This window comes from Protopterus annectens, chromosome 1.part1, assembly GCF_019279795.1.
Source record: "Protopterus annectens isolate FY-2018-M chromosome 1.part1, PAN1.0, whole genome shotgun sequence".
Classification (NCBI taxonomy): Eukaryota; Metazoa; Chordata; order Ceratodontiformes; family Protopteridae; genus Protopterus; species Protopterus annectens.
The window spans coordinates 1,283,063,153-1,283,088,299 of record NC_056726.1 but is presented as its reverse complement, the minus strand read 5'-3'; the positions used below and the strand labels follow the sequence as shown (position 1 = coordinate 1,283,088,299).

The following is a 25,147-nucleotide window of genomic DNA, read 5'->3' as shown; positions in this document are numbered from 1 at the left end:
AGTACAGGCAGGATGGAGTGGGTGGAGAAGAGTGTCAGGAGTGATATGTGACAGACGAGTACCTGTAAGAGTGAAAGGGAAGGTCTACAAGAGGGTAGTGAGACCAGCTATGTTATATGGGTTGAAGACAGTGGCATTGACAAAAAGGCAGGAGTTTGAGCTGGATGTGGCAGAGTTAAGATTTGCATTGGGTGTGACGAGGGTGGACAGGATTAGAAATAAGTATATTAGAGGGTCAGCCCAGGTTGGAAGGTTTGGAAACAAAGCCAGAGAGGCAATATTAAGTACAGTTTTGTACCTACCATAAATGTAGATGTCCAAACAGGATTGCATCTGCAGTCCTTACAAATGGGTTGTCCTGTCGTCAGGCAGCCCTTCGGTCGGCCGGATTCCAAAGTCTGGGTCTGGCCTCGGCTGGTGTCGCACTTCACCCGACGTCATAGCTGCAGTTCTTCGGGTATAAAGGCATCAGCCGACGCCATTTTCCTCAGTGTTTCTTGCCCCAGATGCCAGTTGCCCTCTTGGATAGCTAAATTTTGGATAAATGCCAATGTTTCCAAATAGTAGAAGGCAAACACAAAAAATAATCATGTATGTACATATATACAAACAAATACACCATAAGAGATCCCCCAGCTAGCTATTAGGTGGGCAAATACCCTAGGAATACCACAGAGGGGAAGGAGGGTGGGTAATCCTGACTGCAGATGCAATCCTGTTCGGACATCTACATTTATGGTAGGTACTAAACTGTACTATGTCCTTCAAGGATGCATCTGCAGTCCTTACAAATGGGTAGAATACCATAGCCAAACTAGGGAGGAGGAAGAAGAAATTATGGTGTAGTTAGGATCCCTTGCAAAACAGCAGTGGCAAACCCTGCTCGGGATCTAGAGTATAAAGGTAAGTTATAATGCTTGGCAAATGTATGCACGGAGGTCCAAGTAGCAGCCTCTATAATGTCCTTGGTAGCCACTCCTCGTAAGAAAGCTGTGGTAGTGGCTGTAGCCCTTGTAGAATGAGGCCTTATGTTCTGTAGAATTTGCTTTCCATGGTAGGAGTAACAGAATCTAATGCAATTTCCTATCCACTTGGAGATTGTCTGTTTGGAAATTGCTTTTCCTTCCCTTCCTGTTGCATATGCTACCAGAAGCTGGTCAGTTTTTCTATTGCCCTTGGTTCTGTCCAGGTAGTAGCGTAACTGTCTATGTACATCCAAGGTATGCAGCAGTCTTTCCCCCCTGTTCTGTGGATTGGGAAAGAAGGTAGGTAGGTGGATTGCCTGGTTTAAAGACACTCTGGATACCACCTTAGGCATAAATGTAGGATTAGTTCTCATGGACACTCTATCTTGATGGAAGATTAGGAAGGGTTGTACTGCCATTAAAGCCTGTAGTTCCGAAACCCTTCTTGCTGAGGTAATTGCCAGCAGGAAAGCAGTTTTCCAGGATAGGTGTTGAAGATCTGCTGTTGCTGCTGGTTCGAAAGGGGGGAGTGTCAATTTTTCTAGCACAAAGTTAAAGTCCCATGCTGGTAATGGTGGTTTCCTAGGAGGTTTTACATTGTTAATTCCTCTCAGAAACTGCCTGAGTAGAGGATCTTGAAAAGACAGGGGGATCGAAGCTGTATTCTGCAGAAATAGCTGATGCATGTATCTTGATGGAGGAATAGGACAGGCCTGTATGGAAAAGCTCTGCCAAATACTCCAGGATGTTGGCAATGTCTACCTTTGACACATCTTTGCCCCTCTCGGTACTCCAAATGAGAAACCTTTTCCATTTTCCTGCATAGTTCCTTCTTGTTGAGGGTCTGCGGGCCTCAAGGATAATGTCTTTAACCCTTTGGGATAAATCTGGGTTAGTTGCTCTTATGTAATGTTCCAGGCAGTCAGTTGCAGAGTTTTCAGGTTTGGATGCAGGATGTTGTAGTCGCTCTGAGTTAACATCAAAGGAATCAGGGGTAGTGTCCACATTTTCCCCCGAGACATGCTCCTCAGTAATGGGTACCAATGTTGTCTTGGCCAATCTGGAGCTATCAGAATGATCCTTGGATGTTCCTCTTTGATTTTCAATAGCACCTTGTGCATCAAAGGAAGAGGTGGGAATGCATATGCTGTCAGGCCTTTCCAACTGAAGGATAGAGAGTCCACCTTCCAAGCAAGTGGGTGGTATGTCCTTGTGCAGAATTTCTTGAGCTGGTGATTGAGTGGGGATGCGAATAGGTCTATTTGTGGCAGTCCCCATTTCTTTGTGATGGCCTTGAAGATGTCCGGTGTAGCATCCATTCGTGAGCATCCGAGGTAGTTCTGCTTAATATGTCTGCTAGGATGTTTTCTTTTCCGGTACAAAACTGCTTGTAACTGAATGTTGTAACTCAGAGCCATATTCCATAGGTCCAGAGCCATTCGGCATAGAGGGTATGAATGAGTGCCTCCCTGTTTGTTGATGTACCACATGACTGTGGTGTTGTCTGTCCTTATCATCAACTGGCCTTCTTGGAGGAATGGTCTGAAATTCTGGATTGCTAGTTTTACTGCCAGCATTTCTTTTTGATTTATGTGCAGGTGCAGCTGATCTGGAGTCCATAAGCCTTGTATGCACTTGTCCAGCATGTGGGCCCCCCAACCGAGGTCTGAGGCGTCCGTTGTGATGGTTTGGCTTGGTTGAATGCTGTGGAAGGGCAAACCTGGGTTTGGCTGGCATGCCTGAGCCCACCATAGGAACTCTTGTTTCAGGCATGGAATTAGTGGTATTTCGGTTTCTAAGCTGTGCCTGTGTTGAGACCATAAATTCTTTAGGTACCACTGTAGCTTTCTCATATGCAGTCTAGCATGGGGGACCAGGATTATGCAGGATGCCATGAAGCCCAAGGCCTGCAGTACTTTCCTTGCTGTTAGTTTGTTCTGCTTTGTTAATGCCAAGAAGTAGAGAGGAAGTTGTTCTTGTTTTTCTGCAGTTAGGAATGCCATCTGTTTTACTGTGTCCAATTCTGCACCTAAGAAGGTTATTGTTTGGGATGGTATCAGTCTTGACTTTTTTATATTGACTGTGTATCCCAGGGCTTGTAGTAAGCAAATGACTCTTTGTAAGTCTTCTGTTAGCTTGTTTTTGTTGTCCGCTTGTATCAGGCAGTCGTCCAGGTATGGATAAATTTGGATTGCCTGAAGCCTGCAGTGGCGATTACTGATGCCAGGCATTTCGTGAACACTCTGGGCGCAGTAGATAAGCCAAAGGGCAATGCTGAGAATTGATAATGCTCTGATCCTGCAAGAAATCTGAGGTATCTTCTGCAATTTGGTCGTATGGGGACGTGCAGGTATGCCTCCTTGAGATCTAGAGTTACCAGCCAATACTCCTTGCCCAGCATGGGAAGAAGTTGCTGTAGGGTCAGCATTTTGAATTTTGGAACAATGATGAATGTGTTTAAAGCGGACAGGTCGAGAATAGGCCTCCAATTTTTCTCTTTTCTTGGTACCAGGAAGAGTCTGGAGTAAAATCCCTTGCCTTGTTCCGTAGGTGGTACCCTTTCCACAGCTCTCATCTTTGCTAATTGAGCTATTTGTTTTAGAGCTTCTGTCTTTTGATTTGGTGGTAGGTTTGGCATTCCTCTTTTTCCTGGTAAAGTGTGGAAATGAAACCTATAGCCTTGGTCTATAGTTTGCAAAATCCACTTGTCTCTTGTGATATAGTGCCAGTTTTTTGAAAATAAGGCTAACTTTCCGCCTAAGGGTGCTGCTATTTGTTCCCTGGTAGGCGGTGTCAGAGCCAAGTCACTGTGATTGTCCTGTTGCAGTGGTAGTGGGTGTGTCTGTGCCTCGTTGGTTGTTACCTTGCCACTGGCGTCCCCTGTAGGCACCTCCTCTGGATTGATTTCTGCCTCTTGAACGCCTATTCCTGCCTCTCTGAGTTTTAGAGGAGTCTGGAAAGGACCAATTTTTGGAAGGCCAGCTCCTGCTAAACCTTGGAGGCTGAACCTGTAAGAAATCTTTCACTGTTTGTACAGATTTTGCCTTCTCTTCCATTTTCTTCAGTACCTGTTGGGCAGGAGAACCAAATAAACTGACCTTATCCATAGGAGCATCTAATAGCTTTGCTTTAACATGATCCGGCAAGACCTGTTCTTTCAACCATGCATGCCTTCTTATAACTGTGCCAGTCATGGCTGATCTAAATGAAGCCTCCAGTGCATCATAGCCACATTTTAAGGAATGGTTACTAACCTGCTGAATGTTATTCACCATTTCTAGAACATATTTCTTATCTAAAGAATCATCAGAGGACAGTTTCTTAGTTAACTGATCAAGCATAACTCTTGGTATTGGATCATATGAAACTGACAGTTCAATGCTCTAGCTGAGAGAGTAGCAGAGGTGTATACTCTTTTACCCCATCTCTCTAAGGACCTGGATTCCCCTTCAGAAGGGAGAGGGTTTTTAGCTGTGGTCGAAGCTACTGCCTTAGGCCCCTGGGAGATAGTCTCAGGATCTGCAAAAGGAGCCTTGTATAAATGGTGATGAGTGTCCGGGACCCTGTAGAACCTATCGAGCTTAGCAGGGGCTGGAGGTAAAGTATCAGGAGCAGTGCAAGCATCATTAAATGCATCATCCACAACAGGAAGAACTGGAGGTATAGCTAAAGGCCTATGTTGCGGTAAGTGTAAAAAGGTCCTAAGCCTTTTCCTTGAATCTGAGAAATCTTGTCCCTGCCATTGGAATTGCTCTCTCATGGCATGTAAAGTTTCCCCAAAGGAAAATTCCTCTGGTGGAGAGGCAGAAGGAATCGATTCTTCAGCATCGGAATCTTCATAAGTAGAAAAAGGAGCCTCTGGATGGTCTGTATTGTCTGTATCATCAGAAGAGTCATCTGAGGACACTGGCTCAGGGGCTCTGCTCTAGGTCTCTTTTCTGGAGGTTGAGAGGCCCTGTCTGGGTGAGATTGGGATCCCCTTATTAAAGAGATGAGATCCTCTGCCAGAGTAAGCATTTGGGAACTGGAACTGGGCCTGTGAGAGGGGGGCTTAACAGGCACAGACTTAGAAGTTTTGGCTGCTTTAGCCCTGGCAAAGGCCTTTATAGACATGGCTGCAGGAGGCCTAGCAGCACCACGTGCTGGGGTAGAAACATCCAAAGGGATGGTGTCCGATCATTCTTGTGAAACCACAGTAGTAGGTAAAACTTCAGAGGCCGATTCAACTAGGGTAGAAGGGGCCTCGGAAGTAGTCATGGATTCGGCTGAAGATTGAACCGTTTGCTCGGTTTCGGCCGAAACCGAGACACTCGCGGTTTGCTTAACCGTGGTTTCGGCCGAAACCGCGGACCGCGAGTGTCGGTCCTTTTCTTTGCGTTTCTGAACAATTTGAGTAGTCTGAGGATCCGACGGCATTATGTACGCAAAATCTGAGCCGAAAAACTGTTCAGCAAACTCCGACCGACGACAGGCTAAACAAGCTGCTACGTCGTGGTCTGGGCCTAAACAAGGTAAGCAGTAAGAGTGGAAATCTTTATGAGGTATTTGTTTCCCACAAGTTAAACAGTTATTCACTTTTTCTGACATCGGCTGAGGCAAGAAAGAGTCCCCAACGGGGTACTTAGCTTTTTAGAAGTCTTCGAAGTAGTATTCGGTAGTAGTAATCTCTGGATCTGACCGACCGGCACTTGCGAACAGCTTCTGCTTCGGGCGCCACGCGGCAAGAAAGACTGAGGAAAATGGCGTCGGCTGATGCCTTTATACCCGAAGAACTGCAGCTATGACGTCAGGTGAAGTGCGACACCAGCCGAGGCCAGACCCAGACTTTGGAATCCGGCCGACCGAAGGGCTGCCTGACGACAGGACAACCCATTTGTAAGGACTGCAGATGCATCCTTGAAGGACATCGTTGGTTTGGAAATGTGTTGAGGAGGGATGCTGAGTATATTGGGAAAAAGATACTAAGGATGAAGCTACCAGGTAACAGGAAAAGAGGAAGGCCTAAGATAAGGTTTATGGATGTGGTGAGAGAGGACATACAGGTGGTTGGTGTGACAGAACAAGATGCAGAGGACAGGAAGAAATGGAAACGGGTGATCCGTTGTGGCGACCCCTAACGGGAACAGCCGAAAGAAGATGATGATGTAGATGTATACAAGTACGACACAAAACAGTATTCCAGCACACAAACTCAGCTTTCACTGTTCAAGCAAGATCTATAAGATGAAAATAAATCATGGTATGATCAACAAGGCTACTTCCCTGCACTTTACTGAAATGCAGATCTTTATAGCCTGACAGTGTATATGACTGTACAAAAGTAGCAATTGACTAAATGTTCTTGGTCATCCTTAAAACAAATACAAAATAATGGGCCTTGTCTGGTTAAGACAAGAATAAAAGAATCACCATCAGCATATTACTAGTAAGTGTGCAACTGCCCCCAAGTAAATATTCTTCCATGTCAGTGGGGATTCCCCTTGAGCCCTATTGAAGAAGGAACATTTTATGACTAAGTGCATGCCCCACCTTGCTATTCTGAAAATGCTTTGATCCAGAACTGCACTTACTAATCAGAAAGTGCACATACCCATACGCTTGCCAACATGAGGGTGCCAGGCCCATCAATGCAGAAGGAATAAAGTCATCACTGTGACTTGGGTAACACAAGTTCAAGCAAGCAGATTAGGCACTTGCTGGGATGGCATGAGAGAGGACAGTACCGAGTCACTTGATTGTGGGGGATGAACACACTGGGGAGACGAGCTGCTGCCCACTTTTGCAGGTGGTGAAACCAGAAAATGTACAGGAGTTCGTATGCTGGGTAGGCACTTGGGTGGGGACTACAGGGTGAAGTGTCTTAAGCAGGGGAGTCCCCTGCAGTATCTCACTGCATGTCCACATACAGTTCATAATGTGCAAGAAGTTAAGCAGCAATGAAGGCTTTCTGTTTAGTTTCTGCCCTTAGTGACAGTTAATAGCCAGGTTCCATGCATACAGTACATAGGGAATCAGTTGATGGTTGCAAATATAGTGGCGGACAGGCAGTGGAGTACAAGAAAACAGTCAACATAGCAAGACCACAATCTTGCATTGGGAAAATGCAATCCCCACTACTTATTTCCAAAGTTTCCTGCAGTGGAGATTATGTTGCCAAAGAGCTTAAATAACTGCTTTACACCCCCTGGGGGAAAAACAAAAAGATCTGAAAAGAATTAATCAGATGAATGCTGGAGGCACTGAAGTCAGATTTCTAAAGAATCTGTTGAGGTTACACATTCCAAAATGCAAAGATACTGGCAGGATATAATGAGGGAGATGGAAAAAAAATCAAAATCTCCAACTTATACTTGTACATTACAATAAATTAAAAACAATCCTTATTGGACCTACGTTTAAAACTCTTGCACAGAAATAGGATAAAACAACTAACACACACACACACATATAACAGAGGAGTACAGTGTATGAATACAGACAATGCGGCAGGATTACAAGTAAATATATCTGAATGACACAAGCATAGAAATAAAGATGGCGCCCATGGATCCTGCATCATTATAGCAACAGTTACCCTGACTGTTATTAGGCTGGAGACATTTTCTGTGGTAATGTTGTATCCAACACACTCTCAAAGCCTTTATTTAGTGGGCTTCTTTGCAGTCTCAAGGCATTTACTTAGTGGGCTTCTTTACCATCTGCTAACCTATTCATTCTAATCATTCATGGATCCCCAAGACCTGACTCACCTCAAACTAATAAGTTTGATAAAGTTGTTAGTTTATCTATCCTCAAGATAAAAAGGGGGGAGAAAGGGATCAAAAAAAAAAAAAAAAAGAATGATCTCAGATCGAGTTTTCAAAAACTAATAATTCATATGGACAAGACCATATGAGAGTTTCCAAAAACCCAAACTATAAAAAAAAAAAAAAAAAAAAAAAATCTACTTTTTCTTCTTACAATTATGCAGGGGGCAAGCTCCCCTGCACCCCCCCCCCCCACAAATTAAATATACTAACTCCAAGATCGCACTACAGTGAAGAAAAGGGTACATTTCCTGATTCTTGCTGTCCTGTGATCTCCACTCAAAAGCTTTAAAAGTTTTCAAAAAAATTATATGGTCTCAACCATATGAATTTTGAGTTTCTGAAAACTCGATCAACTGATTGGGATCCAAAAAACATGCTATATTTTATTCTGCCTAATGGCCAACCCTTCTAAAAAATGACTAATAAAATTCATTACATAGAATTTAAAATTTGAATGATGCTTTGTGTTTATTGCCACAAGAATAACACACATCAAAGCCTCCTCCTCATCCAATTTAAAATACAGATACTCCTCAATATTCACCAAGTACAACTGCTTGGACGCATGCAAGAAGAAACTTAACCATGGTAAGAGCATGATGGAATGCTTGCACCTACTTAAGATTCAACAATTATAGTGCAACTGCAGAGAGAGAGAATGTAACCTGCTTCTATAGTACAGAGTGATGGAGCTCTTAATGTGACCCAAACAACCGGGTTTGATTAGTGGGCTCAGCACTTTAGAAGTCAGGTGGAAGGGTTGGAGAAAGGAGTGAAGAGGTGTGGCCTATTCTCCTCTCCAGTGGGTGAGAAAGATAGCACATGCTCAGGGAGTAAACGAGGAAGTGCAACTTCTCCAATGGGGACTTGGGAAATCACTTCTCATGGAGGATGTGGCTGCTTGCTAGCAGCATCTCTTGCATTAGTGAGGGGATGACCACTGCAGATAGCCTACTGCATGTTCCCTTCCAGATCCACAATATGTGTCTTCGTGGGGAGACTAGACTAAAAGAAATACCTTCAATCCATCCCCTAATGTCTGTCTCAATGACAGCTCTTCTCGTTCAACCCTCACCCTGGTGATGGGGAATTACTGGAACCAGTTTACTATCAAAACCAATCATCTTTAGAGCAAAAATAAAGTAAAGACAAGGTAACTGGCTACTGGTGGCTACCACAGTCACTTTACGCCTTTACCACTTTCCTTCAAACTTCTTCAAAGATAATGTCCCCTCCACTTCTCAACAAATTGTATATAAAATTCCTTCCTACGCCCTAGGAACCTCCATCATTCATTCCAGTTGAAAAGGTCTCCTTTCAGTCCTGCAACCATCTCCAAATGACTGGCCTGCTATACCATGTTCAGTTATTCCTTCCAAGGTAAGAAATCAGACAAAGCTGTAAATACCCACAGTAAGAAGGGCACTGTTACTATTGTGGCCATCCTCTGTGCCAGTGGCTACCCAGGATGTTACAAGCAGCAATACAGTCCTCTGACCATGCCTTCTATAAGCATTACAACTTGACATCTCTTAAAGGGCAAGAGGTGGCTAATCTACAATCATTTTACAGGACTTGTTGCAGTCCAACCCTTCCTTTATTGCCACCTCCCTATCTGTACAAGCTCTGGGAATTATCCCAATAGATAAAATAGTAATGCAACAGTGATCTAAATTAAGAACAGAGCACAAGTGTGTAAGAACTTACCTTAAAACTAAACATTTATGTAGATCATTGCCACAATTCTGCTTACCCACCACATCCCACCTTTCTGTGTTTTGGCATTCTTGGCTGGGGTGGGGCACTACATATCGATGTTATTTACCCTTCTCCCCTTCCAGGTATTGATATACTTGGAAAGCTCCATTTTTCTCACACTCCTGTGTTCAGTACAAGATAAAAGGGTCCCTCACTCCAGTAAGAATCTTAAGGTCTTGTTCATTAGCTCATAGGGGAGATAACTTTACATCTTCCTGGGAAAGAAAACTCTCAAATGGCATGGCTGGATGTTGGCTTTATACAGGGAACTTTGTAATGTCCCTGATGGGTGGAACCTACCACTCCTAAATGTCTAAGGAAGCTGAAATCTGGAAGTTGGTCCAGGAGCTGGTCCTTCTGCTGTAAGGACTGCTGCAATAGTGACCTAAACAAAACATCTCTGCAGAGTTTTTTTTCTCCACATGCTCATGTTATACTTAGAGATTTTATCTCCAGGTGGCTCAAATAAAAACAAGTCCCAGTCCAGCTGGATGTCCTGATAATCAAAACATAAATATATTTTAAAGTGAACCTTTGCTAATTTTTCAATAAAAACAAATGGTTAGCAGCATGTACAGCTGACCTTCCAGTCTACACAATACAGACATCTCAAACACAGAACTTTATTTCCATGCTATCTGAATACGAATAGCAGAAAGTTATAGCAAAGCTTAAAAGGAATCCAAACAAACTACATATTCAAGAAGTAAGCCTTTAAAACCAAGAATGGGGGCTACCAGCATCTCAGATATTTGAATGAAAACTTATCTAAATAAACACAACGTAAGTTGCACTTGACCAGAACAGTGAATCTACTTTAACTGAAGTACTAGTGCTGGGATTCAAAACCAATCCATCAAGGTACAAAGAGACCAACTTAATTATTACATATCATTTCTGTCCAGTTAACTGAAATAAATAAATAAAACGGTTTCATAGCGCACTTAATTTATTATTTTAAATCGGGGTGCAGAACAAACTGGGAACTAGGTAGATATAAACAAAGTAAACTGGAACGCAAGTGTAAAAACCAACAAACCAAAAAGCAATACACTTGAGGAAATCAGGCTCAGCTCACGATACAAGAAGGTTTATTTAGTCCACAAAAATAATGCTCTTAACGCTTAAAATAAACAGTACGTTTTCGATTAACTGTCTTCCTCAGAAAGCAAGAATACACACATAAAACATTCACCTCCCTCCTTTTATACGCCCTAGGCATTAATTATCTTTCAATTAATTGAATAATTGGTATGAAATGAGCAGCAGTTTAACCTCTTACAGACCCAGAAAAAATGTATAAAAGTAGCTTATTTGTTATATAAGCAAAGAATTAAGCATCCACATGTAAAACATTTCAAAATTTCCAAATATATGTGTAAGACCATTAAATCTATCCAGATTTATAATTATATTAATAATAATGTATTTCAGAAGCCGTCTATACATATACATTATAAAATCTTTCAAGGAACTTGAAAATTGAACTAAAAAACTAAAACTAAAAACTGAAAGATAAAAAATAGTAGAAACAACGCCATCTGGTGTAAGTGAGAGTACTACACATCTAACAAAAATTGATACTATATATATACCTAACTACATATAAATATTCATAAAATATATATATATATATATATATATATATATATATAATAAATACTTATCTTAGGAATAAATATATAAATTAATTTAAATTATTTATATATGAATATATAAATAGTGAATATTAACATAAAAATTGATCAATAACAAACTATGCTAAAAATGTTAAAATCATGTACCTTATATGGAAACATTCAAAATTACATATGTAAGTCCAAATGGGGAATATGCATATAAAACACATAATCTCAAAATAAAACACTAAGAATCTGTGCTAATTAGCATATATATAATATGTATGAAACTTATTAATACCAAAAGGCTCTATATTTTGGAGGACTATTTCAGCTATAATTTAGCTGCTCTCATCTTCAAAACAGGTGCAATCGATATATGGTCATTAAGGCCTGGAGCTTTACTTGCTTCAAGTATTAGCTGCCAGACCAACTCTCTATATTCTATAGAGGTCTCCCATAGTCCTCCTCTAATGTCCTTTTTAACTACTTCCAGTACAAAGAAATAATAAATTGCTTCCGGACAATTCACCTTATGCCTGTATAAGGCATTATTCACACATTTCGCCCTACTCTCGTAATAATGCTCATATACTCTATTCTTAAGTTTCCTTTCTGATTTACCAACATAAAAGGATTCGCAAACTTTACACAGAGCAATATATACTATGCCATTCGTCTGACAGTTAGCAAAACATTTACTCTCAATAAACATATCCCTACTACTTATATATATTGCATTTTTATTTTGAATATATATGCATTGTGGACATCTGCCACATTTGAAAGTACCTACTTTCCTATTATTGTCCTTTGATATATGGTTATTAGTTTCAAAAAATGCTTTCAAACATCTCCCTTTCCTATATGTGCATTTTAGTGGTTGCTTGAAAAGACTTGTCAAATCGGATATATCTCCGAATCTAGCCCATTCCTCTTCCAGAATTCTTCTAATTTTTACCGCTTGTATACTATAATCCATCACCAAATTACCTTCTATCTCATTCTTTTGTTGAACGGGTTTTAATTCATGACCACTACCTAAACCCAAAATAGGTTTAAATTTATGCTCTCTACCAACTTTGACTTCTGCTTGAATTTTGTTAATTAACTCAATGGGGTAGTTTCTTTCCAAAAACATTTTTTGTAACAATAAACATTCTTCCTCAAAATCCTTGTCTCTTGAAATCATGCGGCTAGCTCTTACTAACTGGCCCTTAATAACTCCCTTTTTCTGATGGTATGGGTGGGCACTTTTAAATGACAAATATGAGTTTGAAAAGGTTTCTTTCCTGAATACTTTTGAGAAGAAACCACTATCATCTTTTCCAATATATAAATCTAAATATTTGAGGGCAATTTTATCTATTTGGAAAGTAAATTTCAAAAAGTCTGTAGATTGAGAAATATAAGAAAATAAATTTTTAAATTCATCGTCGGAACCAATCCACAAAAAGCACATGTCGTCCAAGAAACGTTTATATAATTTCCAACAGTGTCTATAAGATGAATTAATAATATATTTCTCTTCCCATGCGGACAAAATTATATTGGTATAAGTTGGGGCACATCTGGCTCCCATTGCGATTCCTTGAATCTGTTTAAAGAATTCTCCTTCATAAAAAATATAATTATTTGTTAATACTATATCCATAAGGGTAAGAATGAGGTAGAACTCATTATTATTAAACTTCCCATAGCTTACTAGGGCTTCCTCAAACCACCTCATACCCTCCTCATGAGGGATTGATGAAAATAAATCAATAACATCGATAGTTATAAAAGTGATGTCTTTATCAAATAGTTCAGGGGTAAAATTAACCAGCAATGACCATGAATCCTTCACAACACCACTTCCTGATATCGATAAATCTTTCAATTTCATATCTAACCACTTTGCTATAGGGGCTGTGATTGAGTGACCTGAAGCCACAATTGGTCTCATAGGAGGGTTGGTAACACACTTATGTACTTTGGGTACACCAAAGATAATCGGTGTCAAAGGTTTTTCCACTTCTAAGTATTTATATAATTTCCTATCAATAGAACCTTCAATTAATAGGTCATATAGCAGCATATTGACCTTCCTATTACCTATGTTGACCTCATTTAAAGATGCCCTTACATATTTTGTTTCATCATTCAGTAATTCCAACATTTTAGCATCATATATGACCTGGTCTATAATCACAGTCCCTCCACCTTTATCAGGTTTACATACTCTAATATTAGGATCATTACTCAACCTATAAAGCAACATATTTTCCTCCTTTGTTAAATTAAAACCAAATTTATCTTTAGACAATTCATCCCTAATTTTCCTTTCCATCATTAATTCAAAATTCTTCAGTTGGGGATGAAGGGGGGGGGGGGGTTAAAAGTACTTTTTCTTTTTAAATCACTATTTCTATTAACATCATCTTGTCCTTGAAAAATAAGCTCTAAATTTTTCTTTCTCAGAAAAAGCTTCAAATCAATTAATACTTTAGTCACATCCGCTTTCCTATTTGGGACAAATTTAAAACCCTTAGAGAACAGGGAAAAACATGTTTCATTAATATCAAAGTTACTATAGTTAAAAATGTTGTAACCATTATATTTCCAAATGACACCATCCACACAAATAGGTGTGCTGTACTTGTTAAATGCTATCATCTCATGGTTACTTACTACCAGGCTTTCTGCCCTTTCTTGTAACTGTAATTCCGGTTGTAATTCTGATAGGCCATTGGCATTCCCCGTCCTCTTCCCCTCCCCCCCCCCATTCTGATAGTTTTTTTGATAATTGTTATTTTGTTGAAAATTACTGTTTTGCTGATAATTCTTAATCCTTTCTGATCTCCTAAGCTCAGGGAATTCCGAGTAATTTTCCATATCAATAAAGACATCATTCTCATCAACAGATGCGCATGGTTTCTCTCCTTGTTCATTCCAGGCATATTCATATTCTGGAAAATTTCTAGGTTTGAATGGTCTCGGTTTCGGATAACTAACATTATCTCTGTACTCCTGACTATCCCTATCTAATTTCTTACATTTCCTCTCATACACATTCTTGATGCCATTTTCTATTTTTTGTAACATTTCAAAGTACTTCTTTTGACTATCCTCCATAGAGAATAAAAGATCATTTGTAATTTTTGCATTTAATTCATCAATTTTAGTTTCCAAAGCACACATTTCCCTTTCATTCTCTTTTATCAAGGCTTTTAAAATGTTTAAACCACATGTATTAAATATATTTAACAGTTCCTTATGCAGTTCCCCCCCATTCTTAACTTTATTTGGGTATTTGAATATTCTAAGACCCTTGGGTACTATATCTAACCTAATACATTCTTTTAAATACAAGTTCTCTAATTCCATATTTTTAAATTTAAATAACATTTCATTTAATAAACTAACACTAGTATCATAGGTAAAACTGTTATTACTTCCACTCACCAGATGCGCTTTTTTATCCTTGAAAGAAAATTTCATATGTAAAATATCCTTAAAGTCCTTCCTATGCCTCAATGTTTCAGATTTAGAGTTCACAGAGGTTGCTTCAACATCCCGACTGCTGCACGCTTCCTCATAATGGTTGCTGCACGTTTCATGGGCATTCGGCACTCTAACCGGTCTTCTCGGGTTAAATTCACCATTATGCGACGATCCTGGCGCCACCTCCACATCCTCATTCGCACCACTAATAACTACCATGTCTTGATCCGCAGGCTGAAACGCTTTCCCCTCCTTTGGTCTTTCATTCAAGTTAAAACCTGAAAAAACGCCATATTCCTTCCACTTAAGCATTTCCTGATTGCAAGGCAGTTCTGCCTGTGATGACACAGGTGGGTGGTGCTTTTGGGAAAGCAAGTCAATAAGTTGAGTTAATTGGACAGAAATCCTGTCCATCCTGTCCTCTTTCGTTTCACTTCCTCCTGTGGATTTTGTATCTGGCACGCCCTCCTCCGATTCCATATTAAAGACCAAAACAAAGTAAACTGGAACGCAAGTGTAAAAAACAACAAACCAAAAAGCAATACACTTGAGGAAATCAGGCTCAGCTCACGATACAAGAAGGTTTATTTAGTCCACAAAAATAACGCTCTTAACGCTTAAAAAAAACAGTACGTTTTCGATTAACTGTCTTCCTCAGAAAGCAAGAATACACACATAAAACATTCACCTCCCTCCTTTTATACGCCCTAGGCATTAATTATCTTTCAATCAATTGAATAATTGGTATGAAATGAGCAGCAGTTTAACCTATTACAGACCCAGAAAAAATGTATAAAAGTAGCTTATTTGTTATATAAGCAAAGAATTAAGCATCCACATATAAAACATTTCAAAATTTCCAAATATATGTGTAAGACCATTAAATCTATCCAGATTAATAATTATATTAATAATAATGTATTTCAGAAGCCGTCTATACATATACATTATAAAATCTTTCAAGGAACTCCGTTATTCCTTCCAAGGTAAGAAATCAGACGAAGCTGTAAATACCCACAGTAAGAAGGGCACTGTTACTATTGTGGCCATCCTCTGTGCCAGTGGCTACCCAGGATGTTACAAGCAGCAATACAGTCCTCTGACCATGCCTTCTATAAGCATTACAACTCGACATCTCTTAAAGGGCAAGAGGTGGCTAATCTACAATCATTTTACAGGACTTGTTGCAGTCCAACCCTTCCTTTATTGCCACCTCCCTATCTGTACAAGCTCTGGGAATTATCCCAATAGATAAAATAGTAATGCAACAGTGATCTAAATTAAGAACAGAGCACAAGTGTGTAAGAACTTACCTTAAAACTAAACATTTATGTAGATCATTGCCACAATTCTGCTTACCCACCACATCCCACCTTTCTGTGTTTTGGCATTCTTGGCTGGGGTGGGGCACTACATATCGATGTTATTTACCCTTCTCCCCTTCCAGGTATTGATATACTTGGAAAGCTCCATTTTTCTCACACTCCTCTGCTCAGTACAAGATAAAAGGGTCCCTCACTCCAGTAAGAATCTTAAGATCTTGTTCATTAGCTCATAGGGGAGATAACTTTACATCTTCCTGGGAAAGAAAACTCTCAAATGGCATGGCTGGATGTTGGCTTTATACAGGGAACTTTGTAATGTCCCTGATGGGTGGAACCTACCACTCCTAAATGTCTAAGGAAGCTGAAATCTGGAAGTTGGTCCAGGAGCTGGTCCTTCTGCTGTAAGGACTGCTGCAATAGTGACCTAAACAAAACATCTCTGCAGAGTTTTTTTTCTCTACATGCTCATGTTATACTTGGAGATTTTATCTCCAGGTGGCTCAAATAAAAACAAGTCCCAGTCCAGGTGGATGTCCTGATAATCAAAACATAAATATATTTTAAAGTGAACCTTTGCTAATTTTTCAATAAAAACAAATGGTTAGCAGCATATACAGCTGACCTTCCAGTCTACACAATACAGACATCTCAAACACAGAACTTTATTTCCATGCTGTCTGAATACGAATAGCAGAAAGTTATAGCAAAGTTTAAAAGGAATCCAAACAAACTACATATTCAAGAAGTAAGCCTTTAAAACCAAGAATGGGGGCTACCAGCATCTCCGATATTTGAATGAAAACGTATCTAAATAAACACAATGTAAGTTGCACTTGACCAGAACAGTGAATCTACTTTAACTGAAGTACTAGTGCTGGGATTCAAAACCAATCCATATAGGTACAAAGAGACCAACTTAATTATTACATATAATTTCTGTCCAGTTAACTGAATTAAATAAATAAATAAAACGGTTTCATAGCGCACTTAATTTATTATTTTAAATCGGGGTGCAGAACAAACTGGGAACTAGGTAGATATCTTAATTCTTACCAACTGCTCTACAGGGTCCAACTTCAAAAACTTCTTAATAAACTGTATTAGGGACTGGATAGTCCGCGTTCTTTCCATTGACCATTTCTTGGTCTTCATAATGGGTGTGTCTCCTACTGCTTTCAGCAATACGTCAACTGTAAAAACAAATCAAAATATTAGAACAGTCAATAAGAAAAAAAATCTCTCTCACAGATCTACCATTCAAGTAGATATCAAGCAATCTGAAGTGCTGTGCACTAAACTATACAAGCACTTTATATACCCTTCCCCAATTATACAAACACCTTACTGTATAAGATTTTTATGACCAATGACCCACATTCCAAAAATTAAGTGTAGAAGTAGCTTATTAAGTCAATTAACAAAAACAGGTACAATAAAAACAAAATGCTGAGCCATAAAAAGAGCACTGGAAACAAGACCAGTAAGGATGCAGTGGTCTATGTACGGGAAGGGATCAAAGCAGCAGGAAAGTGGGGCAAGACACCATAATGCATTTCTGTAACAATTCACAATACAGCATTCACATTCTAGACAGATAACAGCTCAAAGGATGAAAATATTATATGCTCTAACACAAGAGGATCATGAAATGGTCTCTGATCACAAGAAACTTAAAATGCTCGAAATGTGGATGCCACAAAATTTACCTATAGAAAGAGAGACTACAAAAAGTGCCTTGGTTCCAAAGAATTATAAGAGCAAAGCTCATTCTTGAAGCCCTATGCTGTGTAGACCTTGGTAACTTAGTACTGGAACTTAAAAAGGAGCCTTGGACCGGGGGATCTCAAATGAGGAAGAGCATGTGATCTAAGACCTTGAGGAAGACAACAGTTTGGGAAAAATATCAAGCAGTGTGGTTCACTACTGGAATTCTTCAATTATTTATTCAATTAATTATATTTGCCAATAAGAAAAAACAAATTAGAAACTCTCCACTGTCATCAATTTTATCGGACAGTCTGATGGTATTTTAAATAAAACAAATAATGTATAAAACACCATGACAGTGAGAGGATTATGCAGCAAAAAAAAAGTTATGTACTCATCATAATGTTCCATCTGTATTGTCCATTTTCATTCACTCTCAACCTGTGGGTTCAGCTCTGATCCTCAGAACCAACTCTGCTGCTATCATAGCTCATAGTAACCAAAAAACTCTCAAGCTTATCCCTTACCTACAATGTACCTACCCCAGTTACCTCAGATCGAATTTGCTGATAGAAGGAAATATTAGGTGTAAGACATTCAGGGAGACTATCTGGAACCACAATTATATAACAAGGCCATGGTCTGTTAGCTGCCCGTTCCTCTAGAAATCCAAGGGCATGGGGGTTGGAGGAAGGGGAGTTGAGAAAGAATGAAAGAGGACAGAGCAGATGGAACTTTATGGTGAGTACATAACTTTTTTATCTAATGTTGTCAATTTTCATTCTATCCTCAACCTGTGGGACAGAGTCTCCAACTACCTTAAATCCTGGGTGGACTCAAGGAATGATGTTCCTGAGCACCACTGAACCAAATGATGCTCTTCCCCTGGAGACCAGATCCAATTTGTAATAAGTAATGAATGCATGGGGAATAGCCCAGATTGCTGCCGTACAAATATCGATGGAGGCTCTAGAGTGAAAGGCAGCTGAAGTCGCCATAGCTGTAGTGGAATATGCTTTTACAGGTTTCGATAAAACAATCCTCAATTTGTTAGATAAAAAATAATGCAATCTGTTAGCCATCAAGCCGATGTCACTTTGCTCACAGATTTTCTGAGTTCTGTATGAGAATGAAAGAAATAATTGGTCAGATTTTCTGATGCCTTTTGTTCTGTGAAGATAAAACCATAATTGCCTACGAACATCTAATAAATGTAAGTAGTATTCACCTTTATTAGCAAAATTGGGGAAAAAAACACTGGTAGGTTAATGGTTTGGTTGATGTTAACTTCTGAAGCCACCTTAAGTAGAAATGAGGGACTGGTTCTTAGTGCCATCTTATCTTTGTGAAAAAACAAATATGGACATTTACAAGACAGTTTGAATTTCTGAAATTCTTCTGGCAGAAGTGATGGCAACTAAGAAAATAGTTTTCCAGGACAGAAACTTAAGATCGCAATGTGCTGCCAGTTCAAAAGTAGGTTGTATGATTGCTTGCAACACCAAGTTCAGGTCCCAAGGAGGGGTTGTATCTTCGTAAGGAGGCTTCAACAGAAGAGTACATCTCAAAAAAGCTTTACAAAGTTTGTGATAAGCAAGAGATGAGTCCTCAAATCCAATATGAAAATTGGATATAGCTGTTAAGTGAATTTTAAAAGTGGAAAACAATGCTCCTGCATTGAACAGAGAGGCTAAAAACTCAAAAATCTTATGAATAAGAGCTGAAAATGGGTTAATATCATTTTGATGTGCCCAAATAATAAACTTTATAACAGCAAATGGAAAAGGTTCATGAGTATGGTTTGTGAGGGGCCAAAAGAATGAGTCAGACAGGCGAAGAGAGCATAGGTTGTCTGACTATTAATGGAATTGGAGAGACCAAGCTGTCAGCTTGAGGTTCAAAATGTCTGGGTGAGCTATGCCCGTCAGATCAGAAAGAACATCTGGAACCGGGTCCAGAATCCAAGGTAGGTGAATTAGATGAGGCCAAAGGAAGGGAAACCAAATCTGTCGAGGCCAATAAGGTGCAATGAGACTTATCCTGCTCTTCAACCTGACTGGAATTAGAGGAATCGGAGGAAAGGCATAGAGAAGACCAGAGGGCCAACTGCAGACTAAAGCATCCCTCTGTGATTTATCCTAGAGGGGGAATTACGACAAAATAGTTCCTGCACTTGCTGTTTAGGGAAGAGGCAAAAAAATCTCAGCAAGGCTGGCCCCACTGATGAAATATTCTCTCCATCACTTTTGGATGGCGGAACCACTAGTGAGGCAGAGTATGTATCTGCTCAGTTTGTCTGCTATCACACTGGACTTCCCTGGAATGTGTGTTGCTATGAGAAAGCAGTTGGATGAGATCGCCCACTGCCACACTCAAGAGCTTCACAACACAGGGGGTAGGACTTGGTTCCTCCTTGCTTGATGACGTACCAGGCAACTGACATGTTCTCCATTTGAATCGCAATCGCCCCTGAAAGGAGAGCATCCTGTAAGGCCTGCAACACTAAAAGCACTGCTCTCATCTCTAGGAAACTAATGTGCAAGCTGGACTCTATGTGGGACTATGTCTAGGACCGTATTCCCCAGATAATGTCCCCCCCACCCCAACTGGCAAGTGTCCACGGTCACTGTGGCCTTGGGCTGAGAAGGGAGGTAAAGATGGCCTTTTAGGACTTGATCCGATTGAATCCACTATTTGAGATCTCTCTTGCCAATGTTTATGACTGTAATCAAAGTTGACATTGGTTGGTGTAGTATCGACCATTGTGCTGCAAGCAGCCATTGTGAAATTTTCATATGAAATCTGGCTAGGGGTATTAAGAGTTATGGTCGCCACCGCAATGGATCCCAGGGCTTGTAAAACTAGTAGTGCAGATAACTTGTTGGTGCTGATTATCCTCATGCCTTGCAATATCATTTTCTGTAGTCTCATTGGGGCAGAGGCTACTGTAGTCTGTGTGTTCAAGACTGTTCCTATGAGCTCTAAGGTCTGTGTTGGTTTCAGGTGACATTTTTAGTAGCTTGTGGTTATTCCCAGATGGGAACACATCTGGAGAACCTGCTCTCATGCCTCTAGCAGTTGATGCTGGATGAAATGGTAATGAGCACGTCATCCAAGTAAGGAAAGACCCAGAATCCCAGCAGTCTCAAGTAATCGGTTACTACTGCCATACACATGGTAAACACCATGGGGGCTGTGGTGAGACGAAAGAGGAGAGCTTTGAACTGGTAGTGACTAGCTCCCAGCCAGAAATGGAGAAACTTTCTGGAGTACCTGTTCATCTTTATATGATAGTATGCATCCTGAAGATCTATTGAGCACATGGAGTCATTCTGTTCCAAAAAAGGAAGAATGGACTGAACCGTGACCATCCGGAACTTTGTTTGTCGAACTAACTTGTTTAAGATTCCAAGATTCAAAACTGATCTCTAGTCCCCTTGTCTTTTTTGGCACTAAAAAGAATCTTGAGCAAGTTCTGAATTTTTCTCTGGTCTGGTGGGACCTCTTGGATGACTCTTTTCTAGCAGTTCTTGAATTTGTAATACTGATTGTTCCTTCTGATCGGGTGGGACATCGGGGATTCTTTTGCAAATAGGAGGTGGAAGGGAAAATGGAATAATATAGCCTCTGGGAATGATCCTCTGCACCCAGGTATCTGATGTTATTTCTAGCCAGGCTCTCTGGTGCAGGGATAGAAGACTACAGACTGCCTCCAGAGGAAGATAAATTGGGCCTTCTTTCAGGAGCACTGAAAGGGTTTACCAAAGAAACTCTGTACCTTTGATTTTGCAGGCCTCCTCTGCCACAAGAGTGGCATTAACCATTAAAGTTTGCCTCTCTGCCCCCAGGGGAACCACCTCCATGTGCACCTCAAAAGGATTCTTGGGATTTTTGAACCACATTTTTCCACTACTCTGCTAATTCTTTGAAAAGGATCATTGAGGAGCAGAAGAATGCGCACCCACTGCAGACATGGTCTTTCCATCCTCTCTCTCACACCTGGACAAAGTTTCTTTTAATTTACGACCAAACAAGGATGTGCCATCAAAGGGAGCACTGGAGAATGAAGACTTGAAGGGCTCCACAAAGTCACAAAAGCTCATCCAAGCGTGTCTCCTGATGGCAATGCCTGAACACGCTGCTCGTCATCCCTTTAGCTGCATGAGAAATGAGCCTCATGGACGAGTTGCATACAGAGTGAAGGGTATGCCAGTTGAGAGCCCACAGATTCCTGAACCTCTTCAGAGACTGATCCTGAAAGGGTAGCCAAGCGCTCATCGATCCCATTGCAGTTTGGCAAAATTTGCCAAGAAATTCAAGGACCTTAATGCAAAGGTCAATGAAGCATAAACCCATTTCTTAAACCTATCCATCACCTAAGACTCCTTGTTGACCGAATAGAGAGAGGGACTCTCCTCAGCTAGTTCCCTTTTGGTTGCTGCCACAGCAACCATGGCATCAACAGGCAAATCTTTTGACCAAAATTTTTTTGCCCTCTGGGCCAGTAATGATTTTTCCAAGTCTCCAGGGAATAGATTCAATGGTGTTGGGAGCCTTCTACACCTGCCAAAAGATCAACTTAATGAGCTCATTGGTGGGTGGAGTTAACCAGGAGGTAGATGGGTGAGCACCAAAAGGCTGTAGGTACAATAACTCCTCAGACAAAGGACTGCTGAACTTCTAATCACCTCTCTGTTTTAAGATTTCCAGAATATCTTCAAAGGCAACATCAGGAGGTGACCTTGGGGATCCTTCGCCTTCATCGCAGTCCGTGTCTTCTGTGAAAGATTCCTCCAGGGAATCCAAATGTTTCCACTTACACTTCTTCTTCTTCTTAGGGATCTCCTCAGTGGGATGATCTTCTGGGGAAGTATCAGAAAAAGCAAGTATTCCCATTTGGGATTCCTGAGGTTTAGGCACTCGCTGTCCTTGTGGAGGGACTGGTTGAAATTCTGAACGTAGGCATGACAGGGAAGCAAGCTCCAAGTAGGAAGGGGCCAAATGGCTGACTGCTGCAGTCACAGCTCTTCTCCATAGCTTTGAAAGCTGATCCATCTAGAGAAAGAAAGGATCTAGGATCCAAAAGAGTGGGTCTGGGAATAGAGATCACCAACCGCTCCGAGAAGATCTCTCTCAAAGCAGAAGCCAGAGCTGAGCTGATCTGTGCCGAAGCTTTCAGGTGCAGAGAAGGCTCCAACAACAATCAGAGTTGTTTCCAGCCCCCCAGAACAGACAGTACAGATACAGGGCAGAGAAGTCTCCGGGTCCGATTGAGCCGAAGAGTTCAGAACAATAATTGTTTCTGAAGACAGAGATATCTTCAACTCCAACACAGACAGCATGGGAAAGGTCAGAACTGTATACTCTAAACCTTCAAGTTAAGTTAGAAGAGGAAGTAAAGGTGGAGTAGTAAAACAATGAAATCCTTGACCTATCGGGGTGGATCTTGTCAATCCTTGCGCCCAAAGGATCTTTCTCACTAGTCTCTCCACATCATCTTTGGTTAGACTTCTAGAGGAATGGGCAGACATCACAGAAAAAGAGACACAGCTCCCTCTGGAAAAAAGGATCAAATGAGGGAGAATAAGTAGTTCTTGGAAGAGTAATTTTTGTAGAGTCCAGAAACTGTGGTGTCGGGTCAGAGGACGTACGCACCAAAGTCTGTCTTTGATCAGTAACCTTACGCATTGAAAAACAAGTCAGATCTGATAGACAGGTTGTGATAACGGTAGGTCCTGAGGAAACAGTTGAAACCAGAGGATGCAACTTTTTCCTTATCAGTTCTGAGGGAGACAACGGAACAGAGGATTTCTGTCTTTTTAGACTCTGAGCCGATGGAGATGTTGGCACTGATAATCTTTTCTTTATCTTCTCGAAAGCTTTGGAAGACAAAGAAGATGGGCTAGAAAAGCCAGATTTGTTAGACTTATCCTTAGTTGAAATGGCTCCAGATAATACCTCGCTAAAGGAAGACAGAAGCAGGCCTTTCAAAATAAGTTTGTTTTTTCCACTTAACAAGAGCCCTATGACTGAAAGAATGACAAATCCACCATCCTTCTAAAGATGGAGAAGGCCAAAACAATAAACTCACAGAACGTGTGACAGAAAAGGGTATTTTATGGCCAGATTTCTGACAATACTTAAACCCAGCAAGAGATTTTTCTTTTTCTGCCATATTCTACTCACACACGCACACTGAAGAGAAAAAGGTGGACAGAACAGCAAAGCCTTTTTTTTTCAGACTAGAAGATAAAGTAATTCGCAAAGGTTTTATCAACTATGATAAAAAGACTACACGGAGTGTAGGAGAAAAATATCAACAATGTAACTCAAACAGTAATGCTGCCCGACTGAAAGAACTCCAGCTCTATTCAGTCGCTTACCGCTTGCTCAGAGGTGACCTTTGCCTGACATACAAGGCCATGTCAAACCCAGATTTGATGAATATGCTTCACCTCAAAAAATCTAGATCCGTCAGAGCCACAAGGGCGGGAGACTTAAACCTCGACACGACTATTAATAGGACGTGCTGGAGGGATAGATTCATCACCCAAAGACTCCCTATGCTGTGGAACAAAATCCCGGTATATGTGAGGCAGAGCACCTCGCTGGCCTTGTTCAAGAGAAATCTTGACCAATGGATGGGAGATCGCAGATATACCCCAGGGATTACCTCAGTGTCACTACTAGACAGAGGCACAGCAAAATAATGGGTATAGTTCCCCATACTAAAGGGGTGGCGTAAGCCACAAAACTATGGGCTAGGCTTGTAAATGCCCTCGGGCAGATAGCCTAGTATGAACCTATGAACCTATGAAATTAAGAGTACACCAGAGTGTATGGAAAGGGAAAAAGGAAAGGAAGGATGAAAAAAAAAAAAAAAGTAAACACTACAAACACAGAATAGGTAAGGATAAGATTAAAGTTAGAAAAAAAATACAAAGAAATTACTAACTGGCTCAAGAGCAATTGGAACCAGGTCTGACACAAAAGGTGGTAAACAAGATCTAAGGTAACTGGGATAGGTTCATTATAGGTCAGGGATAAGCTCAAGAGTTTTTGGTTACCACAAGCTACAATAGCTACCCAGTCAGTTCCAAGGATTGGAACAGAACCCACAGATTGAGGATAGAATGAAAACTGACATCATCAGTTCTGTACTTTAAACTATATATAAAGATATTCTCTTTAGGGAATTAACTAAGCTATTAATAGGATTACATATCCAAGCTGCACTGTAAGTTACACAAATCTATATTACAAGAAGCAAAACAATTTAGAATTGTGAACTGTGAGCTACAATAAAAGAACAGATTACAAATGCATATTTGTTAAATGCAGTGATAAAACTGACCATTTTTGTTACAATTAGAGAATATATTCAATATATGTGAAACAGTGGTAAATGAGACTGAACAAACAGTAATGCCCAACAGCATGTGTTACTAGGGAAATAATGCCCAATCCTTGAGGGCATTATT

At 40.4% G+C, this 25,147-nt stretch overlaps 1 protein-coding gene across 1 annotated transcript in view; it reads right to left on the bottom strand.

Annotated features, from left to right (window-relative positions):
- The window catches only part of ATG12 (autophagy related 12), a 325,812-nt gene that overhangs the window by 223,635 nt on the left and 77,030 nt on the right, over window positions 1-25,147 (bottom strand). Inside the window, exon 2 of the mRNA XM_044081551.1 lies at window positions 17,013-17,149. Coding sequence (XP_043937486.1) covers window positions 17,013-17,149 — 137 coding nt within the window. The remainder of the gene's footprint in view (window positions 1-17,012; window positions 17,150-25,147) is intronic.